General features: G+C 38.1%; 1 protein-coding gene across 2 annotated transcripts in view; it reads right to left on the bottom strand.

Moving 5' to 3' along the window:
• Positions 1-14,229, bottom strand: part of prkcbb (protein kinase C, beta b) — a 131,133-nt gene that overhangs the window by 94,092 nt on the left and 22,812 nt on the right. For both annotated transcript variants that reach the window (XM_016514677.1, XM_016514676.1), the window contains exon 3: positions 5,837-5,919. In XM_016514677.1, coding sequence (XP_016370163.1) covers positions 5,837-5,919 — 83 coding nt within the window. The remainder of the gene's footprint in view (positions 1-5,836; positions 5,920-14,229) is intronic.

Here is a 14,229-nt window from a genome sequence, read left to right as displayed (position 1 = left end):
TCACGAAAAAGAACAGGTAAGCATTTCAAGCTTCTTTATTCCTTAAAAAAACTTTTGAACGTTTATGATTTATTGTCGTATCTTATTATTTGAAGATTAACCAGCTCGGCAACGCTAATGTATTAGCTAGCAAAGATGAATTAACATGCCATGACATCAAAGTTATCAACTGCAAGTGTTAAATATAGGATGCGCTGTTTTCTTTCAAATCACATTGTAAATACACGTAGAAAATGTATCCTTGTGCAACTGGTTTAGTATGTTCAGTGTTAAGTCTTTTGGTTTCTAATGAATAACTCCAAAATTATTTAGAATTCACTTGTGTCCTTTTGGCAGTAGAAAGAGCTCATCAAGAGCTTTCATTTGATATATATATCTCCATTTCGCCCAAAATGTCACTTACGCCCTTCTGGTTCTCACCCAGAAGAACCGCATGTTTATGTGGTTTATGAGGATACAAATTTGTATAATGATATGGGTATGATGACATAGGTATTACAACGTGAATGTGATTTATGAGGTCACTTTCGTGTCCCTGTAATTCAAAATACTTATAAATCCTTCAGAATGAGTTTTTTTGAAAATCTAAAAGTTTTCTGTGAGGGGTATAGGTGTAGGGTTGGTGTAGGGTGATAGAAAATACAGTTTGTACAGTATATAAAAACCATGGAGAGTCCCCATAAACCATAAAAGCCAACATGTGTGTGTGTGTGTGTATCTGCACTGTTACACTAACTAACAAGCATTGCTCTTGTGGCAAACAACAGCATTGGAACAATTGGCTTGTCTATTGTAGCCAATTATTCCTGTGGAGCTGTGTGTCTCTGTCTGTAGCATTTTTAAGAGGTGACGATCACCAGGGCTGAGAGGATAAATTGGGAATCTCTTTCTCACTATATCCTCGATTTCAATGATTTATTAAGAAAGTGAATTGAACCAACATGGCTGAGATTTTTTTTAAAAGGCAGATACTAGATATTTTAGGTTTCCTAAGAAACCAGTGGGCGTTAAACACCCTTGATCGAAGGTGTGAAAGACATTTCTGCTTTCTAAAACCCTTACTGATCAAAGCCAACAGTCTTGTCACATTTGACAAACTCCCTTTAATACAAAACACGTACTATGGAATAAGACCTGCAAGAAAAAGCAAGCGTATTCTCACACGTCCATGAACCCACCTAAAGTCTGGTTTGGTCTGTTTTTTATTGCACAACTGCAATAAGAGTTGAGTTTCAGTGCGATACAAGGTTCTTATGACGTGAATGAGAGTTTAATGAGACTACCGGTACAGAAATCCCTTGGTGAATGTCTAATTAGCCCACTTCTATAATTGAAGCCTAAAACGAGCCCCTTCGAAAACATCTTTGAGTCCGCCTTGCTTGGCTGTCTTTGACATTGACTATATTTATACCTACAGTCCCCTTTAGTGGCTCTTCTGAGACTAGATAGCAGATTTACACAAGAAAAAACTAATGACAATGTCACAAGGCCAAGGCTTCATCAAATAGAAATCGTGCCTAGTTTACTGGCACGTCGACGTCCAGAGCACACGCGTTTTGGCAGCACTTCTAGACCGGGGGAGAACAAACGTGAAAACAGAATTAAGCATGAACCTCATCACCGTGGCTCTGGAGGAGGATGAAAGGGCGCGTTTCATCTGCATGAATGAGATGAATGGCGAGGCTTCTTAGAGAAGTGGTGGGACAGCGCCAGATCGCTAATGTGGACTGAGGCGTGGAAATGTACTAACGACATCCCACCAACGTTCACCATTTTAGATCACTCTGAATCCCTTTGTGGAGCGTCTGCCAGCCGTGTCATATCGCCTGGCCCTGCTGGGTGCACTGTGTAAATATTACGGTATTCTAGGCAGGGGAGCCGACCCGGGACTTCTAGGGCGCTCCTCTGAGAGCTGAAGGTATGTCTGACTGAGGGAAGGCCGCTGAGAGGGCTGTCAGACGCACAGCGCTGGGACTATCACTCTTAAAGAGTTCGCAGGGCACTTGTGAGAAAGTGAAAAAATACAGCATCTTATCTCAAGGCAGAGCGGTCCAGCTCATAAATGAAGGCTGAAGCCCTTCTGAATACACAAAAACAGTTCTTATATGGTTTTACTGGGGTAAATGGTCAATTGTTTGCCAATGATGGAGGTAACAAGCAGTGTTTATAACAGTCAGATTATGTTGAAAGTAGCAAATAATTAACACTATTAACTTTCTATCTATTTGTTTACTGACAATATAACCAGGGGTTCTCAAACTAGGGTCTAAGGTCCACTTGGTGCAGCAAGGGGGTTCTAGGGTCCAAAGAAAAAAATATGAAGGGGAACCCAAGAGGATTTTATGAAACCAATACAGTAACATTCAAAAGCAACATATTTTAAGGAATTAATACCTTTATTCAATAAAGAAGCATTAAATTGATCGAAAGTGACAGTAAAGGCTTTGACATTGTTATAAAAACTGGTCCCACTTTTTTATTAGTTAACTACTATGCATTTACATCAGAAAATAAGTACAATGTACTTATTGTGTTCATATTGTATTGCAAAACACTTCTGCTGCTATTGAGGTGGGATACAGGTAAGGTTAGGGACAGGTTTAGTAGTATGGGTAGGTTTAAGGGTGTGTTAAGGTGTGAGGGATGTGTCAACAGTGTAATTATAATCAATTACACTGTGGACCCATTAAATAGGAAATTAATTACAGATCTAATTACATGTAGGTATTTTTTAAAATATAAGTACAATGTAAAAACATGTATGTACACAATAGCCGCGTTTCCACTGCCAGGCTAAAAGCGAGCATGCTAGTGTGTGCCAGGGCCAGTCGTGTTTCCACTGTCACTTCTGGGGCTTGATCATGCCTCGTTGGGGCTTCCTAGAGGCCAACGGCCAGGGATTTTTGGCCCGCCGAAAACCTTGGGCCAAGTAGGCCAGCTCGGGCTTGAGGAGTGCTTATGAACAACGGCAGAGTTTCTCCACATCTGGAGAGCATCAGCGGCGTGAATTATTTTATATAGTTAACAGCTATAATACCAGCATTAAAGACTTTTAAAACGATTTAGCTCAATAACTTCTGTTTGAGGCCCGATTATGGGACGATATTAGACTCAAAATGATTAATAGATGCACGCACAATTATCCATGTACTGCATAAATTTTATACATGTATCTTACTAACCACAAACAAATGCCTTTCAATTTGAGTCTGTGGAATTCTGGATTTTTTGTTCAAATAGAGACATATTTGTGAATACAAATGTTATAGTTTGTATTAAAGTATCATGATTTGTGCATGTAGCGATTAAAATGTGCATTTGTGGATCAGGCGACGCGCGTGCATTCATTCACTTCTCTTCTGAATCGATTCTATTTGATTCATTTGAATTTTGAGACTTTCGCTCCGCCCTTTTAACCTTGCCCAATCCACACACACACAGCTCGTGATCCACGCGCAGCTGAGCCTAAGAAAATCAGCGACCACAAGATGGCACTAGCCCCAGTCACATGTGCACATTCCATTGAGTATGGTTTCATGAATGTTACATTGTGTTTTCTTTGTTTCTTTTTGGTTTGGCTATTCTCCTCTACCGTAGAAATATAATAAAGATGTTTTATTGAACTTGTTCCAACTTAACTTGTCTTAAGACAAAGAATAGCTTATATTAATTTTGCCAAACAAGAACTTCGTGACGGTACCTTGTTTTTTTCTTTCTGTAATTCAACGGCACATTGTCAGTTATTCCTTCCTTGTAGGCTATTATTATTATTATTATACCCGATGTGGATTATGATCACCATACAAGGCAGAAATATTTATAAGTGATGCAAAAGACTATTCATGCTAGCCATTACCATAGTAAACATGGTAAATATGACTGCTTGAAGAAATCAGACAAATTATATAGGCTATCACAATCGTGTATTTATTTAGTAACATTTTATCTGTCAGTAAGTCTCGTCTCTTTATACCTGACTGTCTGATGTTCATATTTAGCTCCACGTACGTCATAAAATATATCATAATCATAGTTTTTGTTCGGAGCTCACTCTGCTACTCAGGTCGTTTTTTTGAAGGTAAAATTATAGAAATGATCATTCTTTCTAAATTTGATGTATAATGTGACTACAAATAAACAGAAAATGACGTGACTTTCTCTTGTGAAACAACGGTAAATGCCACTTTATTTCTGGGTGACTAATATTCATTCCTGACCAATTAATTCATTATGATCAATGTATCACAAATTATTGTAAAACTGGTAAAACATTGATGCTGTCAGATTTAAATGTTTAAAGGGTTCATATGATGCGATTTCAATTTTTCCTTTCTCTTTGGAGTGTTACAAGCTCTTGGTGCATAAAGAAGATCTGTAAAGTTGTCAAATCCAAGATCTGAAATAATGTTCTTTTTAGCAGCATCATATGACCCCTTTAAGTAAACAACAAAACATGCAAACAAACGGCCGCTTTTATCATGTTCATTTTGTGATCTCGCTAGTTCCAGTGATTTATTTCTGATAACTTCTCTTTGTTGGTGAAATGATGGGGTTGCGTGATGTTGTTCCAGAGAGGCGTGTAAAGGGTTGGTTTTAGTGAAGTGCAGCGGAGCTTCTGGCCCGACGATGGAAACGCAGCGGTGCTACAGGTCTGAGGCTATTAGCCCCACCTGGCCTGTTTAAAGCACTGGCTCACACTGGCCCGACAGTGGAAAAGCGGCTAATAAGTGCATTGTATCAAATGATTAATCTAAATGTGAGTACATAGTAGTTAAGGCCATCTAATACAAAGTAGGACCACATATTCAAATAGTTTGTATTGCTTGTTAGATTGTAATAACAACTCAAAATCTTACAGTTTTTTACTATATATTTTAGCATAAGTATATTACTATCCCATGAGGCCACAGGAGAAAAGATGCGTAATGATGTATGCATAAATGGTGGAGAACAGGGACACCATGATGTAATAAGTATGGATTGTATTTAAGCTACACGTGTATACTTATAAAATGTAGTTTTAACTGGTCAAGAAGTTCTTCATTAAAGCAATGAGAAATTTTTAAATACTTTGAATAAAATGTCATATTGTTGTGATTCATCTCGGATCAGATTGGTCTCTTTCACGGCTTTTACTGATGGTTTTTTTTATGCCTGTGGTGACAATAAATGTAAAATTGATTTCCAGATGATGCAGCAAAATAATTTCGACGTGATATTTTTGTTCACAATTCAGATTTTTTTTTCTGTAACTCCTGGTGAATAACGCTAGTTTAGACAGACAGAGAATCAAGAAGTGGCTGAGAGTGAAGCAGAAATGTATTTTTCATAATTGCATGGATTCAAAGAGCAAAGCCATTTCCCGTAACTGCACAGCGCCATTCATTCTCCCTTCTGTTCCTGTGTGTAGTAATTGTAATGATGTGATCGAGCTGGCATTCTACGTTCACTCTCATCCACAATAACAAAAAAGCACTCTGGTCCCCCGTGTGGACGCGCTTCCTGTAGCTGTCACTATAGACCGGGTAATTTGCTGATTTAAATGGTTGTATAACTCAGGGCCCCGAGACAAAATGAGCGGAGAAGAAGACTCCAGGAGGAAATCTGAAACGGAGAGGGTTATCGTCACCGCAGCTGTCTCACACACTTCCTCTGTGACAGTACTGATTAGATTTGCCAGAGGACGACAACTTCTGCCCACCTTTTTTCTCTGTTCTCTCACGTGGGACTAAGAGAGAGAGACAGACACAGATTGAAGAGGAGAGACAAATAGAAGGGGAGACAGAAAGCAGAAGAGTGGAGGAAGGAAGGGAACTGAAGAGATATTTGTACTCACATCTGATGCAGGACCCTTATCTGCTCCGGGGCAGGAGAAGGTGACGAATTCATGGCAACGCTTGTGCACCACAAAGCAGCAGACTGAAAGAAGGAAGAAGGGAGAGACAGACAGATGAGATAAACGGTGAGAATCAGAGCTCATGGCACTGACAGACATTCATCTGCTGTGACAAAGGTCCTGTTTGATTTCACGTCATGCCCTTTGACCCAACCTGAACCCCCCCCCTCACAAAAACTGCATCGCAATACAACACTGCATGAGGCCTTACTACAACCGTTTAACAAAAAGTGTTCAACAAAAACCATGAGTGCTTGTTTATTGCAGTTATTATTACATAATTCTTGGCTTTTGAATTGATTCCCAATTTGTGAGTGCTCCACAGTTGAAACAAAAGAGACGTGTGTGTTATGGGCATTTAAATGGTGCTCTGTGTAGCGCACATGTACCACACATCACCACATTTTCTATTTTTGTTGCAGCGCACACCGACTGCAGCAATTATTTTCTGAAATAAAATACATGGCAATTAATTCACACATTCAATTTGCCAACAAAATCATTGTATTAAATTATTATTATTATTAATTAATTAATAGTAATAATAATAATTAATTATTATAATTATTATTATTCCCTTCATTCCTTCTCCATAAACTGCAATAATTCACTGGTTATATTACCGTTTTGGAAATATCTCTCATTTTCATTCTTTTAACATTCTTGTCCATAAGCACACATTTTTACATTTTTTAAACAACGGCTACAACAAAGATGTATGATAAACAAAAATAGAATATTTGCTTATTCAACTAGCTTAACCAGCAGTACTGGATGACAAACATTTTGTAAGGCTCCAGCTTGTAATGACTCCCCCAACCATTAGCTGGCACTGACACTTATACCGTGTAATGACTCTCCCAGCCACTAGGTGGCCCTAGCTTCTGTAGAATTAATTGTATTACTACTCATTAGGACTTGATTCCTCCCACCTGTGGGTCATTACCTAATTTGTGTTTGCCTATTTAAGCATGCCTCTTTCTTTCAGTTGTGTTCAGTCTTGAGCCTACTATGCAGGTGTTATCCTCACCAAGAAAGCTAAGTCTGTTGTGTTTTTGGATTTGCCTTTTGCTCATCTTTTATTTCTTGTCTAGTATACAACAACCTGTGACAGCAGCCAATCCGCATCAGAGCTATAGGAGCTGATACTAGCCTACTATGCAAATGCTATGCTGTGCTGGACTATACATACAGTGCCCCTCTGTTCACATCACTAATGCCCCTGGCACCTCTGCAGTGTGACACATCCAGGTCATCGTAGGGGCATTATTCTTCCTGCTGCAGGTTAACGCTCCTATTCACTGAAGGTCACCATGTGCATTTGATCTATAGTGTGGGTATTTCTGATCCCATGAGACTGGAGTAGGTTATAGGCATTTTCTCATGGGAGTCTTTCACGTTCACTGTAATCTCTTTTAAAATCTGCACTTTTAGTCTAGCAGCTCCGGCCAAAACACAACAGCCAAACTTCAGACAGGCCGAACAGCCACTGTCACCCACACACTCCAAATACTCCAGTGAGAAAAGTGAGAGAGAGAGAAAAACAGATTTGGAAGAGAACTGAAGCATATGATTCAGTGAAGTTTGCTCTTTTCATCTTTGTGATCCTAAACCAGTTTATTAAAAAGTAAAATAAAAATAGGCCAAATACAACCTGAGCTAAACATTCAAGCAGCACCTAGTAACAACAATATTCCAGTTCTTTTGAGCTCTTACATCTTTTTGAATTGGGAACTGGGCAACAGAACAATCAGTCCCTTGATTAGCTCGTTTGCAGATCTGTGGAAGGACCAGATTACTATAAAAACAATAATGTGTTAATATGCAATTTTACTGTCCATTAAAAACCTTTTTTCTAGTCCACATTTCTTATTGAATAAAAAGAGAAAGAAGAATCACATCTTATCAGATATTTTTCTTTTAAGAACAAAGATAGTACTAAGAAAATAGGTTTAAAAAATTTGAAAAATAAATAAATGTGGTAAATAACAGTGCTTGAACAGAATATGACCAAATTCTTGGCGGGGGGGGCTGATCAGTTGGAGGGCAAAGGTTTTAGGGAACTGAAGTTATAAACGGCTGCTATTTATCATAGAAAGATCCAGAGCTGCCATTCTGAGAACATCTTTAGCCCAAAACACTTAAATAGTAAATAGATTTCTGAATTTGATCTTTAAACTTCTCCTCTTTAGAAGTGCATAGAATCACTTCAAAACGGAGTGCTGAATCCTGTGTATTGGAGCCAAAAGTAGACAAAACACATGATAGATTTTCATCTCGCCTTTTGGCAAACAACTCCTTTTTTGCCTCTCTTTTTAGTGCTCAGAATAAAATTGTGATGTGCAGACTATGATCAGCACTTGAGAACGATCAACACCACTTATATTTTTACATCCTGCAGTGGCTATGTATGCATTGTACACAAACTATATTAAAAAGAACAACTCCACCCAAAAATGTGATCTACTACTCTTTTACTTTCTTCCTTGCAACAAAATAGCTTTTCTTGGTCAGTTTTAGCTGTGCAATTACAATGAACGAGAACTTTCAAAGCTTAAGTACACACACACAATATTACAAGTTTTCTTCAAAAGCATGATTCCTTCACAAATCACACATTGCTACATCTCTCATAAACACTCAAAGAAAGGATCTTCAGTTCAGTTTAGAATATTTAAAAGTGCATTCAGCAGTTTGCTGCTAATTTAAAGTTTTACAGATTAGGAAATAAGTAGATGAAGAATCATCTGAATGGCGTAAACTCACATGAGTACTAATAATAGTTTTCTATAAAAAGTGTTTTAATTATGTATTGTGCGAGTCACCCACAGTGTTTCACTAAAGAGAATCCTCATGCTCATTGGCTGCTGCATCTGTAGATACACTAGTAGAGCAGAATAGTATTGTTTGGCGATGCAAAGAGTGAAAATTAAACAATGGAAAACACTTATTTTCACACTTATTACTGGAGAATCAGGCCTGAATGCCTGAATATGGATGCCAAGGTTGTTTTATATATTTATTTATTTATAAATATATAAAACAGAGCCCCGGAGCGGTCGTGCTTCACGCAGGGGTTAACGACACCAAGCTGCGGCAGACGGAGACACTGAAGAGGACTGTTATAAGCATGAGCCCCGTCAGACTGGTCGTGGCGGCGGTGTTGCAACAATATAGTAATATTCTCAATGTTACTCAGAAAACAGGATACAGGTTTAAACGCGGATCTAAATATTCCCTCACAGTTTAATAGTAATTACTATATGAATTTCTTCACTGATAAAATAGATAACATCAGAAATACAATAGCAAATGTAGATTCTACAGAGTCTAATACTTCAGCTTCTTCAAATAATGCATCTCATAATCTTGGACTGCAGTTATATCTGATCAAATGTGCATTATTATTCCTTAGCTTGGGTTAAACAAATTGATAAGTTACTACTAAATATTGTAGAAACTTAATTTTCTGTAAAGTTGCTTTGCAACGATTTGTATCGTAAAAAGTGCTATACAAATAAACTTGAATTTAATTTAATTTAATTATAATTTTTTTATTATTTATTTATTTAATTTTTTTGGTAATGTTGGTTTTGCTGTGTTTCAAAGAACTAAAATATGCTGTCTTTTGATTGAATATACTTGTGTCATCTTTGCTTGTTTGTTCATTTGCTTCTCCTTAGCTATGATAAAAAGACATTTATTTCCACTTTATAAGCCTGGAACATCTAAACCTCCTCCACTGCCTGTTTCAAGCATTGACTCCCAAAATGTGTCCAAAAAGTGAGAGAACATACTCCTTGTCGTTGCCTGTGTTGCATAGCATGTACGTGAATGTGGGGGCGGAGGCATCAAGATGTGATCCTTCATATTTATTAGCTAAAAAGCATATTTATTAATAAAAATCTAAAATTCAGAATCCAAACTAATAATCAATAAATGTCCTGCTGCTGCACTGCAATGAATTACACTTTAAAGTAAGCAGAGATCCTTCCCGACCCAAGACACTTTACAGGTGTTTCGAAAGGAAAGAAAAGTTCAGGCAGAATTATGAGTATTTCTATTCTGGTGTCACCATTGCCTTGTGCATGGCGAACCAGAACCACAATTTCAGTAATTATGCACAAAAGTATTTACAGGTAGTTGTGCTCTTACTGTCATTAAAAATAAGAACATAAGTATATCATGATTATTCGTGGGTTTGCCACGTGGGGTCACCACAATTTCTAAGAAAAGCCACAGAAAACACAGTCGTTTTAGACCTAAAAAAAAGTCCAACAAAATCCTGGTGGGACTGGGCAGTGCAGCGTCTAACATCATTGTGGTATCAGTACATAATAGGGCTGGGCGATATGTAAAAAATATCTTAACGATTATCGCCTTTAAAACCGGTATTCAAGGGCAGGCTTTAAGATGGTTTAGATCCTACCGGTCCGATCGCTACCACTTTATTTTTACCACGTTTATTTAAATAAGGAGTCATCTCAATTATCACCAGTAAAATATGGAGTGCCACAACGATCTGTCCTAGGTCCTCTGCTATTTTCAATATACATGTTGCCCCTTAGTAATATTATTAGAAAATACGGGATTAGTTTCCATTGTAATGCTGAAAAATATCTTAACGATTATCGCCTTTAAAAATATCCGATAATATCGTCTACCTAAGCCCCACCTCCACCACGCCCCGCCCCTCCCCCGCCGAGACAACATTGCTGACATGCACCATTAACACACCCCATGTTCAGTTTGGTCTTAATTATAAGAACATAAGTATATCATGATTATTCGTGGGTTTGCCACGTGGGGTCACCACAATTTCTAAGAAAAGCCACAGAAAACACAGTCGTTTTAGACCTAAAAAAAAGTCCAACAAAATCCTGGTGGGACTGGGCAGTGCAGCGTCTAACATCATTGTGGTATCAGTACATAATAGGGCTGGGCGATATGTAAAAAATATCTTAACGATTATCGCCTTTAAAAATATCCGATAATATCGTCTACCTAAGCCCCACCTCCACCACGCCCCGCCCCTCCCCCGCCGAGACAACATTGCTGACATGCACCATTAACACACACCATGTTCAGTTTGGTCTTAATTATTGCCACAAAGTTTGGTTTTACTTTTCTTAGTTTGTGCTTAAACTAATAGAAAACATTAGCTTTGCTGTTATTTTGGTGTTGCTAATAATTTCCACTCTGTTCTAAATTTGTGTTTGAAATGAATTTCGTTTTGTGAGGAGAACTGTTGAGGAAAAATAACTACATTTTAAGTTCATCATGGTGAAGTTGGACATTCTGGCAGTGATTGTAAGAATGATAAATGCATGTTGAAATACATACAAATACATTTAGACCACTTAACTTAATGATTGCTATCGGGATGTGAAGAGACTTTCAACCAGCATAACAAAAAATGTTTCTGAAGACAATCACCTATTGCACCTTTAAAGACTGACACGGAAGAGAAGAAATTGTTGAATAAAGTCGTTATTTTTTGTTTTCTTTGCACACAACATTTTTTTCCCACAGCTTCATAAAATTACGGTTGAACTACTGAAGTCACATTGAATATTTTAATTATGTCCTTACTACCTTTCTGGGCCTTGACCGTGTCAATTCCCTTGCAGTCTATGGAGGGTCAGAGAGTTCTCAGATTTCAATTAATTTCTTAATTTGTGTTCTGTAGATGAATGAAGGTCTTATGGGTTTGGAATGACAGTAGGTGAGTAAATAATGAGGGTGAGTAAATAATGGCAGAATTTGAATTGGATATAGATGATGACAGAATTAAAATAGTAACTAGATTGGACGTTTAAATAAATAAATGAATAACACTGAAATAAAACTCTTGTATTCTGTAGTTTTGTAAATTTCCACAGCACTGGGCAACAATCCACGTGCCAAAGTTTGAGATCAACTGTCATTCATACAAATTTTAAAAACATCACACACAAAAACAACCTGTTTATAAACAGCAACAGTTTCTAAAATGTAAACATTTATACAAATATATCTCTCATCTACCAAGAGGTATAAGCGTTCAGATACGGGAAGTTCCTCTTCTGCTCTTGGTGACAGGATAAAGATCAACCCAGAGGTGAAGCGCAGACTGCCATCTCCAAGCGGCTCAGTTAAACAGCCTCTCACAGGGTCTATTGAGCGCACGCTTACATAATGGCCAGCCTGATGGAGAAGGATCAGGCCCAGTAGGAGTTTCCCTGACTCTTTCTCTCTCCAGCACTCTTAAAAGGTCAGAACGAGAGAAAGGCTCATGTAGCAACCCACGTCCCTTCACAGCGAGAATGATCTGGCCCTTCATAATTAAACAGCCCATTAAATATCCATGCCACGCTAGCGGCTCAGCGCCTAGCAAACGCAACCATGTCGAACACCCCGTTAAGACACCAAACTTCGTCCCAGCAGATGCGGCTCGGAGATGAATTCAATTAGCTCAGAAAAGCACAGGCATTAGTCCTCTCCTGCTAATCAGTCAGTCGCTCACAGACAAACAGCAACGGTGCACACCCACGTACTCGCACACTTGCAGCTCAAACGCACACACGTACACGAGCACGCCCACACAAACACACATGCACTCAACATCCAAGCATATCTGCCTTCTGGACAACTGCGAACCTTTAAAAAGAACCTCCAGTTATAGCAAGCCACGTCTGGCCAGAGAAGCCATGAAAGAACCTTTCACGATTTGAATTCACGGGCGCGAGAGATGTGCGAGCGATCCCGGAGATGACTGGGAACGTTCATCTCGATATTGAATTCAGCCCAGCTGTCAGGGTCAGGGAGATGCAGATTAGGAGGAAGGGAAGGGAGTTTGTGCGCTTGTTTACTAGAAATGGAACAGCATGCAAAAGATATTCCTCGTGGTGCAGCATCATTAAGGCTTCATGAGCACAACAAGGTGTTAGAGCTGCTAACTTGAATCAAGCTGAAGGAAGATAAGGATGAACACTTAAAAACAGCTTGTTTTCCCCCACACAACCCTAAAGGAGGTGAATTAAACAGAGTTCAGCTGAGTTTACATGGGAAGCCTTGCTCTGTCAAAACAGCCAATCAGAACACCGAGAATGAATTGTGCACAAAGGAGGAAAATCAGTCCTTACTGTTTGGAGGTTGATGAAAATATGAAAATATGTTGGAACTGTTAAATATCTAATGTGACTTTTCATCCAAGTCTATTATCTGTATCCTGCAAGTGTACTCCTAAAATGATGCAAAACAACACTTATTGTGCATTTCTGAATGTAAATATGCATTGTTGAGCAGAGTATTCAAAAACACGTCATGACAACATAAAATGACCACTGTTTTTGGTTCACTCCATCTCAAGAAAACGGATATTGCCAAATTTGACATTCTCGGACATTCGATCTCCAATCCATCTCCATCTGAGGGCTTTTGAAGGCTTTTCAGATCAGTAGAAAGCCTGCATGTAATGCTCAATAAATCTAATGCTGTAAACGGGCAGTTCACCCCAAAATCACCTTCATCTCGTTGCAAACTTGTATGTTCCTCAAAGGAAAATATATTTTAAAAAATGTTGGTTACCCAACAGTTTTGGTGACCTTTGGCTTTCATTGTATGGGCAAAACACTGACACATTTGTCAAAATATCTTCTTTTATGTTTCACAAAAAAAGTCAAACAGGTTTGAAACAACTTGAGGGTGAGTAAATGATGACGGAATTTAAATTTTATGGGGTGAAATATCTCTAAGCAACTTATCGCACAATGCATTCAACCTAGGTAGAATGCAAACTTGTATGTTCCTCAAAGGAAAATATATTTTAAAAAATGTTGGTTACCCAACAGTTTTGGTGACCTTTGGCTTTCATTGTATGGGCAAAACACTGACACATTTGTCAAAATATCTTCTTTTATGTTTCACAAAAAAAGTCAAACAGGTTTGAAACAACTTGACGGTGAGTAAATGATGACGGAATTTAAATTTTATGGGGTGAAATATCTCTAAGCAAATATCTAAGAAACCTTATTTTGCAGAGACTCAATCCACTACACTCTAAAAAATGCTGGGTTAAATATAACAGTCAAAACAACCCAATAGCTGGGTTTGTCCCTTTTTAATTTTTTAGAGTGTATCTTCTCCCAAATATAACAAAAATAACAATATATAATAATATAAAAAATAACAGTCAGTGAAAAAAAGGTGAATTTAAAGGGGTCATCGGATGCTCATTTTGCACAAGTTGATATGATTCTTTAGGGTCTTAATTAAAAGTCTATAACATACTTTGGTTAAAATTTCTCAATGTTAGTGTAAAAAACACCTTTTTAAACCTGTCAAAATCAGCT

The sequence above is a fragment of the Sinocyclocheilus rhinocerous genome, unplaced genomic scaffold, assembly GCF_001515625.1.
Source record: "Sinocyclocheilus rhinocerous isolate Xijiao unplaced genomic scaffold, SAMN03320098_v1.1 scaffold1799, whole genome shotgun sequence".
NCBI classification, from domain to species: domain Eukaryota; kingdom Metazoa; phylum Chordata; class Actinopteri; order Cypriniformes; family Cyprinidae; genus Sinocyclocheilus; species Sinocyclocheilus rhinocerous.
This window is presented reverse-complemented; position numbering and strand designations above follow the sequence as displayed.